Source organism: Pyrus communis, chromosome 16 (assembly GCF_041283825.1).
Source record: "Pyrus communis isolate YQ-2024b chromosome 16, ASM4128382v1, whole genome shotgun sequence".
Lineage (NCBI taxonomy): Eukaryota > Viridiplantae > Streptophyta > Magnoliopsida > Rosales > Rosaceae > Pyrus > Pyrus communis.
Genome location: NC_142580.1, coordinates 10,420,355 through 10,442,133, shown reverse-complemented (window position 1 = coordinate 10,442,133; position 21,779 = coordinate 10,420,355). Strand labels below are relative to the sequence as shown.

Sequence of the window (21,779 nt, the reverse complement as noted above, 5' to 3'; positions counted from 1 at the left end):
TATGAGTAGTTTTCTTACTTGTTTTGTCTTTCAAACACTTATATTAGAGTTGTGTACTCTAATTTTCCCAACAATTGGCATCAAAGCAGTACGATCATGGACCAACTATTTGAAGCTCTTGGGAATCGTGACACATGGTTAATGTTGTACCGAGGCACTATTACTGTATTACTGATATGAGCAATCGGTAACCTCAAGTCGTTGGTTGTCACCACCAAGCGGCCTCCTTTTTACTCAATCAGGTTTTGTAACTTTTTCCTCATCACTTGTCATGTGGTTTGAGCAACCTGAATCCACAACCAATCATTCTCGTAGTCAATCTGTTCCAGACTTGTTGTTGTGAGAGGGAACTCCTGGCCCTCCATAGCGAAGGATGCTTTAACGTCCCAATCTTCCTCGTATTTCGTCTTTGGTTTCGAAGTGGCAGCATTACTCTCGACGAACATTTTGTTGCCCTCAAATCTTTTATTATTCTTGGATTGTCCACAATTACAGTGATACTTTGGAGCTCCCCCTGACCTAGGACTCCCCTCCTTTTGATGACCTGTCAACTTGTACCCGATGGGTTCTTGTCATTGTTATGTTCCATCATCATTGTACTCGTGCACCAACTGGTCATTAAAAGGCTGATTGGGTGAAGGCGACACATTTGGAGAATCTAAAGGTTTTCAGCGATGAAAACCCTAATGTGTTTCATTTGAGATGTCAAAAATAAAGATCTAATGGCTAATGTATAGGAATGAATCAAAAAAGAAATTTTTATTGGTTCTACCTTCTATTTTTTATGAAGAGAATGAATCTTTAACAAAATTTTGTTGGAAATTATGTATGATAAAAAAAATTTTGCTTATTTATACCGCATCGTAGTAGAATTTTCGATTGTAGTGAGGAGGAAATAGGAGAAAATTATAATGGAAACAAGTGGGGAAGTTTGGAAGTCCATCAACATAATGCATTTAGTCTTGAAAGGTTAGAACTAATGGTGTTTATGAACAAAGAATCATTTATGCTTAATTGTTTAGGCATGCTTTTGCAAGACCTAAAAATGCTTTCAAATAATAATCCAAAGAGCCTTTGGTAACAGTTACAAGTGGCTCCGAATTATAATAATGTGATTTTTTAAGAAGTGCTTACAAATGTTTTTTCAAGATGCGCTAGAATTTTTCACAGAAATTTTAGCCTGCTTAAATCTAATTAAAGCATTTTTATTGAAAGTGGCCATGTATACAAGTGCTTCCTACAAAAGTATTCTCGAATGGCTTGTAGGTCTCTTTGTGAAGTTTGGAAAGAATAGAATACAATCAATATATTGATTCCCTTTGGTCCCATATGAAACTGCAATTGACATTCTTTAGAAAAAGCTCAGGTCAACAATAGAGCATCCCTTCTTTATTCATCAGTATCTGCCAGAAAATATTCTTTTCTTTGTTTTTGGTTGAATGCCAGAAAATGTTCTTTGAAATAATTAACTATCAGCAAAAGAATAAACCAAACAAAAATCGATATGATTGATAAGAGTATAAAGGGGCAACCCAGCCAACAAGAAAGCTCCCCGTTTTGTAAGGGTACAAGGAATGTCTATCGTACCATTCACGAGGGAGAAAAAGATTATTATAATCTCATAAGAAAAGACATAGCATAGTTGGAGCTAACGGAGAACTTGGTGCAAAACCGACTGCACTGGCGTTCTAGGATTCATCAGCCAACCCCACTTTATTTAGTGGGATAAGGCTTTGTTGTTTGATGTTGGAATCTAATAAAAATTGCCAAAATTGCAGAAAAAATAATATAATTTATTTGCCCTTCTTGAACAAGCCTGCAGATGAATGCAATTAAGCAGTCTTTTGCCAAGCAAATTTGGTAAACTATAAACATTATCGCAGAGCAGAAGCAAAGTATATCTGACATCCACTATATACAATTTGAAACCTAACACCCTGGACTGCCAAAAATATCAATCATTCTATCACACATGAAAAATAGTCTTACACGCACGTTGACGCCTTTGTCGTGCGCTGATCTGTACCGAGCATAATCACAATTACAGTTACATCATCGTGATACTTCCTCCGCCTTCCTGCTGGAATGTTCATGAGTTCTTCCATGCTGAAACCTGCAACGAACGAATAATGTGCTTAAAGACCTGGCAAACGAAAACTATGCCAAAAGACTAAATGTAACCAACCCTGTATTGGTATTTACTTTTGGAAGACTTCAGAATACCAAATTTTGGAAGCAAATGTGAATGCATGCCTTCAGGTGTGGTGTGGTGGACGTATGCATATTGGTGTCAAATATCATCTAAGTTAAATCTGGTCTTAAAATGTTTCGATCAAATATGGTTTCAGGAAGAAATCTGTGTCAAAACTGGAAGTTTCCTACCAAAAGGTATTTACTACGTACGATTAGGAGGACATTACATGAGAAGTTAACAAACAGCACCAAATAAAATTGAGACAACTTATTTTAAACTAAAAGATCTGTTATCTTTCAACAAATGCAAGAGGTCGTATGATAATAATACCACATACACCATAGAAGCGGCATCTGAAAGCAGAGAAAACGAAAGTGAGAGAACTAAGAGCACATGATATATAAAAAAAAACTCTACCTGCAGAATTGGCTGCTCTTACTACAAGCTGCTCGAGCAGAAACTTAGCTGGATCGCCAGAGGGGTTGCTCAAGATATAGGAGTGGACAAGCTTTACTGCCTCGTCATTGGTAAAAAAGTCAAACAGGCCATCACTACCAAGTACTACAAAGCAATCAGATTTTGATATTCTGTGCACATTCAACGCTGGTTGAGTGGAAACATATGGTGGGCTTATGAGGTTACGAACTTGAAGAATTCCCATCAATGCATCATTCAGTTTTTTCTGCGCAAAAGTGAAAAGAAAATAGAATCAGTAATCACCACTAATTGAAAATATATTGATAACAACGAAGGGGCATAAGACATAAACACACCAGATAGTGTCAGTTTATCTAAAAAACTTCTTTTTATCCTACTTGGTGTTGGTGCATAATTGTTAAACAGTAAGAGTAACCACCTTTTTCAAGTAACCAACTCCAAAAGCTCGAGTGACCTTCAATTTCCCCTTTACTTTTCCAGCCACAACGGTCATGGGATCGTCAGGATGTTCACACAAAACTCGCATTCTCTCACTTTCATCATCAACTGTATGACTATCAGTGAGCTGGATAGCCTTTAACCTATCACTCCCACTCATTAAATAACCATCACCATATGTTGCCAATACAGCTCGGCTGTCACCTAAATTAAGTGTATACAAATCCTTTCCATGTAGAAGTGCAACTAAAACACAACACCCAACGGAAACTAAATCTGGGCGATCCACCATTTCCTGGTCAACCATGCATAGAAAATCATTCTCGGCCTGACTAAGAGCTTGTTGGAGGCTATCAAGCACCCCATGCCTAAACGAATCAGTTAATGTTTTTACTTTTGCACATGGAGCATTCTTAGAGGTATTGTCAAAACTTGAATCCTTGTGTGCATAAATTCCGGATGAAAATCTTTCTCCACTAATAGTACTATCATCTCCTATATATGGAAGGGACTCATCTATATCTAGATCATTAGAAGCTTTGATGGATTCCTGACTTGATTCCCAGTCTAATGAATTAAAGTGAAATATGATGGTTTCATACAGTGTCCCAGCCAGAAAATCAGCTGCGTCTCTTCCATTGAAACCGTCATAAATTGCACAAAAGAGCCACCCATTTTCTTCAGAACAAACAGCTTGGACCCTGTCTTCACCAGCAGCTCCACCTGCCACTTGCACTTCCATGCCACTAAGAAAACTATCATTTCTGGAAGGACTCGTGGATTTCATTAAGTAAGAATCAGAATCAGGTGTAGATGGACTGCAACTTAAGTTCGATATACTACTCTGAAAAGAAGATGATAATATATCCAACCTTGACATAGACGGTGAAGAGGGAACTCTACGAAATGAATTAGGAGAGTCCCAACTAGGAAGTATTTCTGCCCCTATCAAACCATTGCAGATATTTGTGTTTGCCAGAGTGGCATTTGCACTTAAGGCAGCACCAGACAAGCAAGAGAAACTACTGTTCCTTCGGAATTCAGGCGGGATTTCATATTCATCGGAATCCTCACAAAAACTGCCTCTGTTGCTATTGCATTGATAGCCAAAGCTTACTTTTAGCTCTCCTTCAGGTTTAACCATAGTTTCTCCTAGCATGATCTACAGATGAAAACATACAAACATCTAGGTTATTCATTAACTCAAACGTTTGCAATGTAACAACTTGGAATTGATTTTGGCCATCTTTATTGCACAAATACCAAATTTTCTCCAAATAACATGAACTTATAATTCATAACTGAACCACTGTTTTCCGAAGTGCGTTGTTATAGTTTTAAATGGTGATACATTGGAAAACTTGAAGATCCGTTAATATAACTACAAAAGAAAAACAATAAAAATACAGCTTCTTAACTTCAAATTCTTTTATCTATGACGATGATGTAAAAAGTGTGTGCCTTTGTGTGGATGTGTGAAACACCGTAAGTGAATTTTCCAAGCTATAAGCCACAAGAATGCATAGATCTCCAAGTTCAATGATCAATACTAATAATTTAAATGCTTATTCACAACAAGAAAATAAATTGAGTTGAACAACTAAACATGGAGCTTATGGGGGCTAACAGCTCTAGTGATCAAGAACATTTAACGTTGCACGAAGGCCATAGTTTGAAACTCCGTCCCCTTGCATAAACTAGATGATTAAAGAAAACAGAAGGAAACTAAAAGGTTGGAACCAGGCAGTGGGACTGGTCCGTTGCATCCAAGTTTGAATCCCCCTCCCTTACATTAGAATTGTTTAGAATAGAATATCGTCGTGTGAAAAAAGAGAATGAACCAAACTTGGAGGTTAAGGAAATTAGAAAATACAGAAATTATGACAATTCAAAAAAGAACAAAAGCAATCATAATATACTTATATCCTTATTACTCCATCGAAAAATCAACACTTGGCAATAAACATACGGTTCCAAAAGTGATTCTTTTAATTGCAGAAGCAATAAAAAAAACCCAACAGGGTGAAACAACAAGCAAACTCAATCAAATAAAAGGTTCAGAAAGATAGAAAATATGGTTCAAGCAAAACCCAATAACTATTTGTGAATTGTAATTCACGTATTCATACATTTATCAAAGAAACACAAGAAGAAATGGAGTTGGGATTGAAAACCCACCTGGCCCAGTTGTCCTTCAACAAAGAGGCCCCCAGAAGAGCAATGGAAACAACCCCAGAATGCGGCTAGTGTTATACAACATATATATGTGTAAAGGTGTATGTATAAAAAGAGTGATGCGTTGTTGGGTGGTAAGAGGGAGTGATAAAGGGTATGACTTTGGAAAGAAAAAGCAGAAAAGCAAGCAAACAGCAGATCTGAGAGAAAAAGAGAGACTTCGAGAGAAAGAGAGAGAGGTGTGAGTGGAGTGGAGAATCTGTATCTGGGTGGTACATCAAAGGGGGGAGGGGGAGGTGGAGTTGGAGGTGCGATGGGGAGGGAGAAGGAAATGGAATGGAGGGAATGGATGGTGAGGAAGGGGCTTTGCTGAAATTAGCGGAATTTGTTTGGCTGGCATTTTGGCTTTTTGTCTATTCGTGCTCTTACCGGTAATGCCGTTTTCCCAGTTCCATTTGAACTCTGCCATTCATCAATTGTATTATGCTTATTATATTATTCCTTTTTCTTTTTTTTAATTAATGATATTATTTACACTGAACAGAGAAGTGGGTTTTAGGGCTTAGGGTTTAGGATAAATTACCCTAAATTTTTGTTTAAATTACGAGGAAGAGAATTCAAATTTGAGTGCAAAAAGGAAGCACGTTACTTTAACCAACTTAATCAAGCTTAGCAAGTCATGATTATACATCATTTCCGAGGCCGGGATCAAAGTCAAGCAGACTCATCAATTTGGAACATAAATGCCGGGACCTCCCACATTTTTTATTTATTAAATAATCGTAATCCGCGTCCTTACTACTGGACCACTTGTTGCGGTTGTAAGTAAGATGTTATTCATATAATGTTTTAGTTGGCCTAGCCCACGGATCACATCCAAAGTACATGCGTGGTATTTTGTTATGTTATTATAATTTTTCAAATTAACAATTTAATTCCACGGATAAAGCTCATTTCAATTTCTTAATTTGAAAATAATTGATTATCTTCATATTAATTTGTTTTGGTTAATAAAAGTTTAGATAGAGAGGAGTCTAGCTCATTTTAAAGTCAGGATATACCACAAGCTTCTTTATGAGATCTGTATGTTAATTTTTTGTTAACAAACAATAAAACAGTCCACATAAAATTCATTTATCCTATTTCACCAAAAAAAACAAAAAAAATTAATCTAAACTATGAAAAAAGAAATTGATTTGGATTTCGAGAAATAAGGACGCAACTCTAACCAATTTGCCTAAGAACATCTCCAATGAAGACCTTAAATGGAGTTTTTACAATCGTATAGTCCTTAAATATAGGTACAAATCACTTCTAATGGGCCGGAATCGAAGTCCTCAAAGTATCTAAATACATAGGGACTAGCTACATACATCAAAAGAATTCTCAAATATGAGGACTATATATAAATACTCAAATAATGGACTTCATATTAATTTTGAGTGGGAATGGTGCTACTCTTTATGTTTTTTTTCCTTGTTTTTTGAACCCAACCAAGTGGGGCAACTTCTCATTTGCCTTTTTTTTTTAATTCTTAAAAAATCAATGTTAGAAATAGATTTTTATTTTTATCAATAGTTACAATATTTCAATAAAATAAATAATATTTTTTTAGTTCCTATATTTAGGGATTATATTATAAGAAATTTTCTTTGTAAATAATATTCTTTTAGGGAATCGAATATTCCTCTAAAACTCCTTAATGAATCCTTAAAGATGATGGTATGAGTCTTAAGTAAGAACTCTCATTGAAGATACTCCAAGACGGTTACTCAACCAATGTCTCCATCAGATGATCGATTTTGGCTGAGTTAAATAGGTCATCAGATGCGATAGTCAATGACCGAGAGATGGCTTCAAACTTCCCCAATCAACCTTCCACGTTTTTCAATGGATTTGACCTGGTCAAAGTCCTAACGAGAAGCCACGTTTCAAAGAAAAGTTGAAGCCAACACAAACATTTTGACCATATTTACGAGTTCAGCCAAGCTAACTAAAAGAACGTGCTACATTTCGATATTTAAATTTGAATCTTCGTTCTTATAATTTAAATAAATTTATATAATTTCTACAATGTTATTGTTTGTCAATGAAAACGAAAGTTTTAAGCACCCAAATGGAAAAACAAAGTGTAATCCAAATTTTTGTACATTTCCAATGATTTTGTAAGTGTATCCAAAATGTAGGAAGATTGTGAAACTTGAAGCGATTCTTTCCAAGCATTTTCTGATACGGCCTGCGGACCACACAAGTACATCTCCTAGGACACGCCACAGGAATGGCATTGGCGATTTCCAGCTGCCCGATAAGAATTTCGAATCTTAATCGAAACTTGAAACCAGGGAATCCAAATGAGGATGGCGACGCTTTCGACTTGTTCGTGCGAGACAAACTGCTCTCCTTGTCTATGCTTGTGGAGTGTCAATGGATTCCAAATATACTAATTAAACGGAACTATTTAAAAAAATACTAAATACACGCACACAATACAAACAAATTACAATCATTGCTTCGCTTTCGACGGAATTGTAAAAAACCCGAAAAGATTTATAGGTTTACAAGAACACGCTATGATAAAAGTTATATAAATTGTCAAATTTTACACAATGATCCAGATCTTTGTATCAAATATTACACAAAGATTGAGAACCTGAGTCACCCGATATTGTAAAAGACCTTTGGCGGTCCTTTCTATGTCCATATTTCAGTAACCTGAACAAGTAATAAAATAACTCACTTGAAATAAGAGTAGACCAACATATTCTTGCTTTAAACATTCATTTCATGCTCCTAAATTTGAGAAAAATTTGAGACATCAATCAGTGCATAAGAACATCAAAGCAAATCGATTCTTACCATAATACTCTTGATCTCTGATATAACAGAAACATGGGTACGACCATAATACTCTTGATCTCTGATATATCAGAAACACGGGTACCACCACACGGGCAGCCTATACTGTCACTGTCCCCTAGCTTCACAATGCGAGGAATGCTATCCTGCAAACAGTGGCAGATGCATTGAGGGGCAGTGGGGCAGCTAACCCTCCGAATTTGGGTAAACGTCTATGGATATTTTGGATGCTGACCCTTTGAACTTCAGTGAATGTTCATGGGTACCTTAGGTCATCTCCAACCGAACAAGAGCCAAAGGGCTTGTTTTAGCCCTCTGGTCTTCCGAGATATTAATATTTTAATGAACAGTACATGATCATATTTGCCTTCATCTCCAACCGAGCAAAGGGCCATAGGACGCGTTTTAACCTTGTCACAAAAAACCGTCTCCAATCGAAGGCCAAAGGGTCATAGGGCCAAACATAATTCATTATTTAAATTTAGTGTTGTTTCATATTGTTTCATATTACTTAATTTAATTTAATGTTGTATAATGGCTTAGGAAGTTATGAGAAAAAAAATAGAATTTATAAAAAATAAAAAATAAAAGGCATACCATTCCTGTTGGCTATAACCGACAGTAATAAATACAATGTTGTCGGATATAACCAACTAGAATAATGAAAAGTTTGGCCAGCATGAGGCTGGCTGGCTGGCTGAGTTGGGCTAACCAGTTGGCCATTTGGCATTTTTTTGTCCAGTGGGGCCCACGAGCCCTTTGGCCTAGCCCTAGGTTGAAGATGGTTTTCGGCCCTCTGGATCCTTTGGTTGGAGATGGTCTTAAGTGCTACCTTTTTGAAGATTAGAGTTAGCTTTATATATGCACTCCAATTATTTGATAAAATGTCTGAAAGAAGAGTGAATGAAATGGTGATCTCAGTGACTAAAAAAGCATCATCATTCTTGGACAAATATATTATTGAGATGCAATGATATCAAACATTATTAGTGTGTTCAAGATAAGTCTGTTTCTTTATTAAACATTCATATAGGAGCAGCCTTGAAACATGTTAGTTACCCACGCACATGAGGCATTAACAGGTGTGTAGTATGCCTTTCCAAATGACTTTAGGTCTACCAAGACTCGTTGAAATGGTGATATGCATGTTATTTCTGGTAAAAAAAAATTGTGCGCTGTGCATGCCTATTCTTACTAACCCCCTCAATATTATTTCCTGGATCCGCCACTGCCTGCAAGAGACTAGAGATGCAAAAAAGTAAATGCAATTAATAGTTAGTACTGGAATATTTTAAGTACTAAAACTTTAAGGGGGTGTTTGTTTGCCCTCTCTAACTCTCATTGGATTGGACTGGACTAAGGGTTAGTCCAATCTCGTGTTTGGTACCCGCTGGGACTAACTTTAATGACACTAACATTCACTCGCCTCGACTAACCATGGGATTAGCCAGTCTTAGCGAAACCCCTCAAAAACTATGGGATAGCTAGTCCCGTTTTCAAAATTGTCTGCATGTCGTATGAAAGCTACAAGTTTGCAAGCATGCTTCTGGGCAACTCCATTTGCCCTCCCATGCCCAGATTTGAAACCCAAACCCACTCACAACCTAAATCTCAAAATCCAACCACCAAAATCCGAAAAAAAAAAAGAAAGAAAAAAAAAGGCAAAACAATAATATCAACAATCTCAGTAGAAAAATTCTACCTTATTTTCGAAAATTCCCATAAAGGTTCCCTTTTCTCCAGAAAATTCCGGAGAGAAATGGATAGAGAAAGGGAGAAAGTTGGGGACAAGGAGAGATTAAGAGACAAAGAGGGAGGAGAAGGTAGCCTTGGCGATGATTTTGCAGGAAACTTGGTTTTGAAGCTTTTTGTAAGAAAAAGATGGGAGGAAAAGAAGTATTGGGGACAGAACCAAAGTGGAACAAAAGTAAAGAACTCTCTAGAGAGAGGTAGAAGTGCGTGTTCGAATGTTTTGGGAAAAAAAAGTTGAATTAATAATAAAATATTATTAGATATATATTAAATAATATAATATTATAATTTGTTATTTTATCCAGTTTTTTAGTCCGACATTGCACCAAACGCTTCACTAAGTTAGTCTAGTTTAGTTTAGTTTAGTCTAAGCCAGTCCAGCTTAGTCTCTAAAGGTAGTCCAGTCTAAGATAGTCTGGTATATCAAACGCACCCTAACGGTCCGATATGAGAATGTATTTGAAACAGGTCTAGAATAACCTTTGCAATATAATTGGTAAGGTAATCACCACATAACTTACATGCTTCTTCTTATGGTAACAAGGCAACAGAAATCTAAGAAAACTATGGTAACGTATTAGATCTAAGGTCATCTTCAACCGAAGGGTCCAGAGGGCCAGAGGGTCGAAAATAGCCCAAAAACCGTCTCCAACCGAGGGCTAGGCCAGAGGGCTCGTGGGCCCCACGAATTCTGAAAGGGCCAAAAGACCAAAGGGCTGGCCCCTTCCAACCAGCCAGCCATCCCTGGGTTGGCCAGAATTTTGCTTAAAACTGTCGGATTTATAACCGACACGAATAGTAACGGCTACACAGGAATAATTTTGATTACTTGCAATTGACACAAATAGTATTACAAATTTGAATACAACGGCTAGCTGAGTCAACTAGCTGTTGTATTCATTTTTTTTTTTAATGAATTTAAAACTTTGTTTTTTCTATTTTTTTCTATAACTTCTATTTTACAAAATTTGTTTCATATTTTTTTTTTTTAAATTCTATTTTTTTTCCTATAACTTCTATTTTACAAAATTTGGTTCAAATCCAACGGCTAGTTGATGTTACTTAGCCGTTGGATTTGAATTTAAGTTGTAGTTTTAAAATAATAAATTATGTTTGGCCCTTTGGCCCTCGATTGGAGACGGTTTTTTGTGATATGGCTAAAACAAGCCTTATGGCCCTTTGGCCCTCGGTTGGAGATAGAGGCAAATATGACCCTATATTATTCATTAAAATATTAATATCTTGAAGGGCCAGAGGGCTAAAACGAGCCATCTGGCCAGCTCTCGGTTAGAGATGGCCTAATATACCATACCAAGCATGCAAATTCTGATCAGATAAATATTGCAACTCACTTTTCCTCCTCTGGATATTAATGCATTAGCTTCTACCTTCAACTCCTTTTGCTTACTTGCTATATCTTTTTGCGGAACTGTGCTTTTATATTCCGCTTATGGCCTGGAAATAAGTACATTATAAATTTATAAGTACCAAATCAGAAGGATATGCGAACAACAACATCGTGTCTAAAAGAAAAAAAAAAAAAAAAACTGTTCACATCTCAGAATACTAAGGCCGATAATGAACTCATATGAATTTGAGAAAAACTGGTGAAGGATATGTTGCTTCAATCTGAAGCATGTGCGATCACTTATGCCACAGCGGGTTCTTTTATCTATTTAGGGGTAAAAGCTCCAGCAATATATGCTGACACTCAATAGGTCCCCAATTCAGAGGAACACTTTTGACCTAATTGGCTCTAAGTAGCATATTTATTTGGTGGCTTATATCGGGAGACACAACCCTTTCCACAAGGACCACATAACATACCGGAGACTTTATGGAGGAGGTTTGGAGGCCTACACAAGGCAGCTGCTGCCTAAGCCAATTCGGTGGGGGTGGGCTAGGCTACACTCAAATCCTTGTGTTTACATGTGTGACTCTGATTTGGCCGTCTAAATATATCGATCCAAATTCACTTACGGGATGGTAATAAGTTTTCACTTTAAGGCTCAGGAGGAACGATCATTGTGCTGTTTGCCACAGATAAATTGACTCGTGGAAAGTTGAAGTAAGAGTGGGCTGTTACCACTTCCTACAATCAAAAGGAAGGATCATTGTGCTGTTATGTGAAAAATTTCTTGGACAGCTCACGTTTACCATATCTAAACTCAGAGTGATCGTGCCTTTCTGCTTATTCTAAATTAAGAAACACACTCGCCAATGAACGAGGATTGAGGAAACAATTAAAAAGAAGGTTCTTGCCAACTAATAAGTTCAGTTCCCTGATGCTAACAGAAGATTTTGCAACAAGAAAAATGCCGACACCTTCTAATAATATAGGCTTAAAGCAATAAAGCAGAAGTAATCATACCCCGGAGGGAAATGGTAGCCTTTGGTTGGCTCTAAATCACCCAATCACGCATTTCTCGTACATGTATGCATCCAGCAAATGCCCGGCCGAGTGAAGCCTGCACAAAAACAACTCCACAATCAATCATCAAAATATGAAATATGAAACAACGAGTAAGCAAACAAGCTTCGGAGTATTTTGGCCGAAAATCGAACTTGGAGTTCGTTGTACAATAATAGTTTAATCAAAGAACAAGCACAGCAACTTAAATGATAAACTTAAGCAATCAAATGAGTCGATTTCTGCGAGTATATGCGTAATTAGCTTTTGCTTGACTCATCCACACACACCACCACCGCTTTACCTTTCTGAATTTCGGACTCCGATTCCTCGCCGGAACTCTCAACGAAACCGTAGTGGAAAACCTAGTCAAAATTGGGTGAAACCGTGAAACACTAATAAAAAAACATAATTTTTTTATTGGAATACTTTGAATGCAGTTCCTAATTCTTAACTTTTTTTTATTAAAATCTTAATAGTATTCAAAGTTTGATCAAGGTTTCTTGACTTTGTACACCTCATTATATTAATATTAATATTAATATTTTTATAGTTTTGACATTTTATAAGATTTATAATCCTATAAATTTAAAATCCCTCATTATAATACTATTAGAAACGGTTACAATAAAAAAATTCAAACATTTTGATTGAATAAATGGATAAAAACTATGTAAAAATAAGAAATAATAAATAGCAAAAGAATGTATCCATAGTGTTAAAAAAATTGGTACATTTCACATATAACAAAGTGGTACATTAATAAAGAAGAATGGGTACATTATAAATAAAGAGGAAACTTGATATAGATCCAATTTTTTGAGCCAATAGTAGGAATAGTTCAATTTATTAAAATAAGTCCAATTCCTTAAATCTTATTATTTTATTATCAATAATTATCTCTTAAATGATAAGATTTCTTATAAGAATCAAATTTCTTCCTAATTATCTCTTTGATTATTTATTTATTTTTGTTCTTTCTTGTTCTTTATCCTGTTTTAAACCCCATTTACATATTTTATTTTTTATTTTTATAATCAACCTATATCACAGGTTAATTATATTTATCTACCTATATTACAAATTCTTTTTTATAATCAAGTAAGATTCATGTGTCTTGCTTGTAGATATATTATGTTTTTTTTATACCTTTTAGTTAAGTTTCATATCTTAGTTATAGGTATGATATACATTCATATATTGATTACTTGAGTTAGGCTAGAATGATTTGCAGATAGATTTATGTCAATATATATATATTTTTTTTGTTATAAGATATTAATTATATTTTTTGGGGTTGAAAATTCATAATATTAGAAGATTTTAATTGATTTTTAATATTTTTAGAAAATATAAAATGAGCATTAAAAAAAATAAATACATATAATTAGGTAATTGGACTCACTCCTAAAAACCATCTATGTTTTTGGACCTGGATCTAAAAGCCCCATAAATAAATGAGGGTACAGATAAAAGATTAAAAATTATGAGTACAAATGAATTTTTAAAAATATAGGCGCTAAAAGAAATTAATACATGGGTACAAAATAAAACTAAAAAGAAAATACTACAAATTTAAAAAAGAAAATGTTGCAAATTAAAAGTGGGTACAAACTAAAAATATAAATATATGATACAAAGTTTAGGCATAAAACATAAATATACCATATGTAATTTTTCTATCATTGATTAAATATAAAATGTCACGTGACGGTATACATATGGGTACAAACACAAATAAAACTTTAAAAAATATGGGCAAAAAAAGAAACTAATATATGGGTACAAATTAAAAATGAAAAGAAAATTGATACAAATTAAAAAATATTTGCAAATTAAAAATAGGTACAAACTAAAAATAAAAATATATGATAAAAACTTTAGCCATTAACATAAATATACTAATTGTAACATTTTTAACACTAAAAGAATATATTTAAAAATAAAAAATATTTTATTATTCAAATAATTAATGATGTTATTAATATCCAAAGACCTTGATCAAAAATAGAAAATGAATAGGATTTTAATTAATGGAGTAACAAAAAAAAGGATGTGAACCTAATTTTCTCTTTTTTATTTTCTTAGCAAACATTTGAAGATTAAGGAAGAATAATATCAAGTCATCAACAATTTGATTACTTACTATGCCGTCTTTGCACCGCACATCTTCAGCTACGAATTTGATGCCGGAATCGGCAACGGCGATGACGCCTGTATCGGCAGGTTGACCACTGCCTTGCGGATGGAAAAATCGTCCGCTTACCTTGCAGGTTCTCTCGGGAAAGAAACATAACAGAAAGGAAAGGACTGAAGAGTGTGAAGTGAAAAGCAACTGACTTCAGATAAGGATAGCAATGTGGCGGTGGATTGGAGCTTCCACATGTCGTCGAAGTAGTCGAGATTTGTGGAGCTCGAGCTGCTCGAATCCATTTTTCGTGCCGAAAACCGAATGCCGACTTGGAAACTGAGCGGCCGCCGCCGCCGCCGCCTCAGTGTTCGGAACTCGTAAACAGTACAATGCCATGTTTGTTGTAAGGGGTGTGATATTCCTTTTCATTTCTCACGCATTTTTTTATAATTTTTGTTTGTCGGATCTAATAAATTGAATAAGATCACACAGACAAAAATTAACAAAGATGCATGAGAAGTAAAAAGGGATGTGGATAGCACACCCCTTATTGTAAATATTATTTTTTACGTGATTGTTCACATTTAAGTATATTCAATGTTTAAAATATTGCAAGTGACCATTTACTACAATGGTGGAAAGGTGTTGAGCCTTGCATAACAGTGTGGATTCAAAACCCGCTGGTAGCTAATCTAACATCTAATCTAACAAAATATATCGCTTGGCAAATGTTTAAAATATTGATATTGGTAGAAATATCGACGTATATATCGAGTATATCACAAATTTGTATATCCAATATCTATATAGATATCAGTTGCATTCTATAGATATTATGGAAATTTAAAGTCAAACATGGGATTGTTAAACATGGATTTGTACAAAATATAAAAGTTTCTCCAATATATAAAAGATGGGTCTGAAATATCAAAGATATTTGTTGATTTTTAGTCTAAACTAAATAGTTTTTCCGATATGAGGTGAAGTTTAGACTTCACCACCCATTTTCATATCTGTCTTTGATCTTTTAGATATTTTATGAAAATATCGACCATATCGAATAAATATTAAACACGGATAATATGTACTTAGTTAAAATAATTTCCATGTAAATTTTAAGGCCAATAAATAGATATTTAAAGGCTTTTTTTAGTAGCTTCAATAAATGAGTGTTATATTAATATATTAAATTTTTACATAAATTTATTTTTATAAGACCATCTCCAACCCTTAGAGTAAAACCTAAAAATTTTAACCCTTAAAATTTAGGTTTTAACCCAGAGATAACTTTTCTGTTCCAATCCTTCTGGCCTAAAATTTTAGCTCAAGATTATTTAAAAATAAATCTCACCTGTTAGATTTGAAGGAGATGGAAATCTATGCCGTTTAATAGAAATAAAGGAGATGGGATTGCATATTGGTGGCCGACAACCTCATCAGGTTGGGCCCCACTTCCCCTCAAAGTGTCCCATTTTCCTTGCTCTTTCGCACGTTGCCATGGTTTTCGTGCATTAACTAGCGTGCTTTCTTTTTCTTTTTTTCATAGCGCGTCTACACACACAGTGGGCCATGATATTTAGCCTAGGTTGGTTTCTTGGCTGGTGCTTGAGTTTTTTTTTTTTTTTTTTTTTTTTTTTTGAGTTTAAGCACCCAATTTTAGAACAAGGGTTGGAATGAAATTTTGGGAAAGGGGGGGGGGGGGGGAGGTTGGAGTTAGTCTAATAAGCTAGAAAATTTGAGGTGATACAAATTTATTGTACTCTAATAAACTTATGAGTGTCATATTGATATTGAACTAACAATGGCTCAAACTCAGGCGGCATGATTCATATTTCCTGTATGTGTATCACACACACTCAAACTACTTTGAAATACCTGATGAGAAAGAAAGCAGGCTCTGATTTATTCTTCCAATATCTCTCTTATCACTCTTTTGTTCTCTTCCTGTATATTTTATTTCTAATACTTTATCACTACAAGATGCTATTGATTTCAACGTCAAACCAAACAGACAAAATTGACTTTGAATTCATGTATTTCTTATTGCGTATTTGTGAGCTTAATCAATATCTTATAGTCAAATATTTTGATCAATGACCTAGATATATCTACAATCTACAATTTACGTCATTCGCCATTATTATTTATTTCTTAAATAGTCCAATCTGTTTTACGCTTTATATACTACCAATTTATGGTTAAGCCTGACAATAATTGCTTACTTTAATAGTACTTCTAGTTCTTTTCAAAAGCAACTTGTTGCATATTTCAAATTTCAAATTATTTTGTGCATGAATTTTATCTACTAAAAATATGACTTTAGCCCTTGAAACTCAAGTTTCTTTACATAAAACCCGACATAGTCTTTTTATCTGAATAAAACCCAATGACTAGGCTCCACATAAGTAAATTCATTAATTTTGTTTGCCTTTACACATTTTTCATTTTTTAGATGCCTAAAATACCCCTAATTACCGTTTTGATGTAGACATTTAATTCTATGCAGATTTGAAGGGAGAAATTAATAAAAAGAAATGTATTAATGTTTAAAATCATTGCATTAATATATCAAAACAAATTGTATGTTAAGGCAAAAAAGAACTAATAATGTTATACTTTCCTTAAGAGTTTGTAATTGTTTTTTAAATTTGCATAAATTTAGACAATTTTAATTTAATCTTTTCATTTTCTTACCAAATGAAAATTTGGAAGAGCACTATAAAATAATTTACCTATATTTAAAAAATATAAGTAAATTATTTGGACATGTGCATTAGTAATAAATTTGCCCTATATATATAATGATACATGCAAAATAATTTACTCCAGGGCACCCTCTTGCATTATTGTATGTCGTCTTCTTGACATTAATAAAGTCGCTATCATTTCAACTCAAAAAAAAAAAAAATTAAATTAATTATAGAATAAAAAATGTTATTTGATTCAAAATAATTTTATCTATATTTTATATGATAATATAGGTAAATTTTTCCACACATATATATTAGTAGTAAAATATGCCCAATATATATAATAATGCATGAAAATAATTCACCAACAAATAAAGGAAATTTGATTAAAAATTAATATATCTACTACTTTTTGTTTATGAATTTCAATTCTTTTTTTATATTACAAACATAATGTACCTACAATATAATTTACCTATTGTTTAATCTTATAAGAAAATAATGTATCTACTATTTTATTTTATTTATTTATTTATTTTTGTTTTTGTCGAATATGTACTGTTTTATTCTAATGGAGATAATTTGTCTTGGTTTAATTTTTACGAAATTATTTATGCACTGTTTAACTTTCCCAAAATAATGGAACTACTATTTTAATTTACCTACAAAATAAATACTATTTGATTCAAAATTAATTTACTTATATTTTAAATATAAATATAGATAAATTATTTTTAACAAGCATATATGATAACAAACAAAAAATGCCTAATGTATGTAATAATCTAGGTAAAATAATTTACCTACAACATAAAAGAATATTAATTGGTTTTTTGTTGTTTTATAAAACAATATTATTATTTGATGCAAAATAACTGATTGTACAAAGGATTTTTCTTTCCAAACGAAAAATGTGCCCATAAATTGTTTATGAACATAGCTATATATATATATATATATATTCTTAATATTTATCATACAAGAAAGGTAAAATTTTCATATGGGGTTAAATGCTAATCATAATTAGGGTGGATTATAATATTTATTGACATAACTAGAGTTTTGTGGCATAAGTTGTAAATATGTGATGATAATTGGTTACATATTTGTCTACATGGTACTCTATTTGAAATTTGGGTTTTATTTGGAGGTTTAATATTATGTGGGTTTTTGTTTGGAAAATAAGAGTTTCAGGGCCTTTTTCTAAAGAACCCTTTTTTGACATAATGTTTTGGTCGTAAGAAAATCATCGCAAAAAATAGATGTCGTGTGACATCCCACATCGCCCAGGGAGTGATCCTTAAATGTATATTCCCATCCCTACCAAGCGCGAGGCCTTTTGGGAGCTCACTAGCTTCGGAGTTATCGGAACTCCGAAGTTAAGTGAGAAGGGGGCTAGAGCAATCCCATGATGGGTGACCCATCGGGAAGTTGCTCGTGAGTTCCCAGAAACAAAACCATGAGGGCGTGGTCGAGGCTCAAAGCGGACAATATCGTGCTACGGTGGTGGAGTGGGCTCGGGTTGTGGTGGAGGCCCGGGCCAGGATGTGACAATTTGGTATCAGAGCCTAACCCTGGCCGCATGTGTGCCGACGAGGATGTCGAGCCCTTAAGGGGGGTGGATTGTGACATCCCACATTGCCCAGGGGAGTAATCCTTATATGTATATTCTCATCCATGCCTAGCACAATGCCTTTTGGGAGCTCACTGGCTTCGGGTTCCATGGGAACTCCGAAGTTAAGCAAGTAGCGCGCGACAGCATTCCCAGGATGGGTGACCCATCGGGAAATTCTCCTGTGAGTTCCCAAAAACAAAACCGTGAGGGCGTGGTCGGGGCTCAAAGCGGACAATATTGTGCTACGGTGGAGTCGGGCCAGGGAAGTGGTCCCCCTTGGACTGGGATGTGACAATTTGGTATCAAAGCCTAACCCTGGCCGTGTGCCGACGAGGACGTCGGGCCCCTAAGTGGGGTGGATTGTGACATCCCACATCGCCCAGGGGAGTGATCCTTATATGTATATTCTCATCCCTACCTAGCACGAGGCCTTTTGGGAGCTCACTGGCTTCAGGTTCCATGGGAACTCCGAAGTTAAGCGAGTAGCGCACGAGAGCACTCCCAGGATGGGTAACCCATTAGGAAGTTCTCGTGTGAGTTCCCAGAAACAAAATCGTGAGGGCGTGGTCGGGGCCCAAAGCGGACAATATCGTGCTACAGTGGTGGAGCGGGCTCAGGTTGTGGTGGGGGCCCAGGCCGGAATGTGACAATTTAAGCCCAAAGCGAACAATATCGTGCTACGGTGGTGGAGCGGGCCCGGGAAGCGATCCGCCTCGGGTCGAGATGTGATAATTTGGTATCAGAGTCTAACCCTGGCCACGTGTGTGCTGACGAGGACGTCGGGCCCCTAAGGGGGTGGATTGTGACATCCCACATCGCCCAGGGGAGTGATCCTTAAATGTATATTCTCATCCCTACCAAGCGCGAGGCCTTTTGGGAGCTCACTGGCTTTGGAGTTCATTAGAACTCCGAAGTTAAGCGAGAATGGGCTAGAGCAATCCCATGATGGGTGACCCACTGGGAAGTTGCTCGTGAGTTCCCAAAAACAAAACCGTGAGGGAATGGTAAGCCCAAAGCGGACAATATCGTGCTACGGTGGTGAAGCGGGCCCGGGAAGTGATCTGCCCCAGGCCGAGATGTGACATGTCGTCGTTTGGAAAGTATATTCAACGACCATACAAGTATTTGCGCCCACACAGACATGTCGAAAATAAAATAATTTTGTCATTTTGAAAAATCAATTCCAACTAAAAGATAACTAGTAACGATAAGCCACAAGTATCGTAAATGAAGCATTTTCGACGACTGGTAAAAAAAAAAAAGTATTTCCAATGGATCAATTTGCGACACCCAGCGAGGACTTTTTCCTGTCGTAAATAAGTAATTAAAGGTCAATGAACACAAAATAATTGGATGAGCCTTGTTTATAAGATTAAAGTATAGTCATTTTCTAAAACTAAACTTTTTTTTATATATTGTTTAGCTAGTCCACCAGAGTTAAATTTTCTGGCGCCGCCTTGAAGATACATCCATAAAAAGTGTATTATTTATAAAGTATGCTAGTGTTGGAGTGTGACACGTTTTAACCTCGTAATTCATATTATTTCATAGCAATATTTTTCAATATTGAATGGCCAAGCACCATTACCCTCCGATATGAAGTAATTTTTCTTAGTTAGTAGTAGGGCAAAAGATTCTGTATTAGCATGAAACAAATCCAATACCGATTTAGCCAAGTTAACCGGTTATTAATAACAAATCCAAGTATTTAAAACTCTATAAACTCTTTTGACCCAAAAAAAAAAAAAAAAAAAAAAAAAAAACACAAATCCAAGTAGTATTAGTAACAAATCCAATTCCGATTTGGCTTCGGTTGCTTCTTGTCCTCTTCCTACAAGGATAAAGACTGCATCTGTTTGACTATATATAATCGCACTTAACGTTGTTTAATTGTTTCTTGTACCGGCAGCAAAGCAAACTGATTTCGTTGTCTCCTTCGCAAGTTCTCCATGGTTCGGTCTTTTGTTCTTATTTCAGGCATGGTCAACGGCGCCTCTCACGGGATCAAGAAGAAGAAGATGAAACCTCGCAACGCCTCCTCGTCCATTCAATCTCTTCCGAACGAGGTTCTGGTCCAAGTACTCGCGAAGGTCGCTTCGCGCTCCTTCGATGATCTTTATTCAGCCATGTTAAGCTGCAAGAATTTCAACGAAAGTGCCCAAGATGATCACATATTCGAGCACGTCGACATTAGCAAGTTCCCGCTGGTTTCCTGGCGCGCAAGTGAAAAACACACGAGGTTTCTGAAGCGGTGCAGGGATCTCGGCAATGCGGAGGCCTTGTACAGGCAAGGGATGCGCGACCTCTTCACAAGCAAGAGGATAGAGCCTGCGGGGGTCGAGTCTCTGAAGAGGGCAGCCTCAAAGGGTCACGTAGAAGCAACATACGTGTACGGAGCAATCTTGGTGTGTTACGGGGGCGATTCAAGGCAGAAAGGACTCGAGCTTCTGTACTCACTCAACCGCCACAAATCGAGAGGGTTAAGCGTGACAGAATGCCGAGAGAGGATTAAGGAATTGATTTGGAACACAATGTGGGTGAATAGGGAAGTAATAGGTAGAATTGTAGAAGCACACGATGAGAACACTGCCATGAAAGCATGCAACGACTGTGGAGATCCACAAGGTCCGTACACAATCGAACAAGGATGGGATTTCGATGACCATGATAAATTCAGTAGTTGCAATTCATGCAGATGGCATCAGGAAGTAAATATATTTTGTGATATATTATGTCGCAGTCGTACAAATTAGGATTAGATAGTGCTTGGAATTTTAGGATTTAAGTCTCATCGGATTTGTATTTTGTAACTAATTTCTTTTGTTTATAAAGTGGTTAATTACGGATTTTAATTTTAATCACAAGTGGTTAATTCCTTAATTGTACGCTTGCAAACATTCATATTCATGTTCGAAGTTTTCGACGAGTGACAAGATTACATGTCAGATGTAAACTTGCGTTGCTTCCTAGCAACCTTTTCGATGTTTGAAACTTTGTTTCAAAACGGCGAATCCTCAAGATACTTTTCACTTGTAACTGACATGACATAATCTATGTCGATACTAAAAGAGTCGAGAAAC

At 35.7% G+C, this 21,779-nt stretch overlaps 2 protein-coding genes across 3 annotated transcripts; one reads left to right on the top strand and one right to left on the bottom strand.

The window, feature by feature from the left end:
* Positions 1-1,772: 1,772 nt before the first annotated feature.
* On the bottom strand, positions 1,773-5,709 carry LOC137731685 (putative protein phosphatase 2C 40). 2 transcript variants are annotated; one of them, XM_088687787.1, is made up of 5 exons: positions 5,249-5,593; positions 3,943-4,232; positions 3,051-3,834; positions 2,612-2,876; positions 1,773-2,113 (listed from the first exon to the last, which is right to left on the bottom strand). In XM_088687787.1, the coding sequence occupies exons 2-5, from the start codon at positions 4,227-4,229 to the stop codon at positions 1,986-1,988; spliced, it is 1,464 nt and encodes a 487-aa protein (XP_088543913.1). In that variant the 5' UTR covers positions 4,230-4,232; positions 5,249-5,593; the 3' UTR covers positions 1,773-1,985. The 2 variants fall into 2 exon arrangements, with proteins under 2 accessions (XP_088543913.1, XP_068326969.2); XM_068470868.2 differs by having other exon boundaries at positions 3,051-4,232; positions 5,249-5,709.
* Positions 5,710-20,587: 14,878 nt separating this feature from the next.
* Positions 20,588-21,557, top strand: LOC137731011 (putative F-box protein At1g67623). The gene has a single exon (XM_068470049.2). The coding sequence runs from the start codon at positions 20,649-20,651 to the stop codon at positions 21,450-21,452; it is 804 nt and encodes a 267-aa protein (XP_068326150.2). The 5' UTR covers positions 20,588-20,648; the 3' UTR covers positions 21,453-21,557.
* Positions 21,558-21,779: the final 222 nt, after the last annotated feature.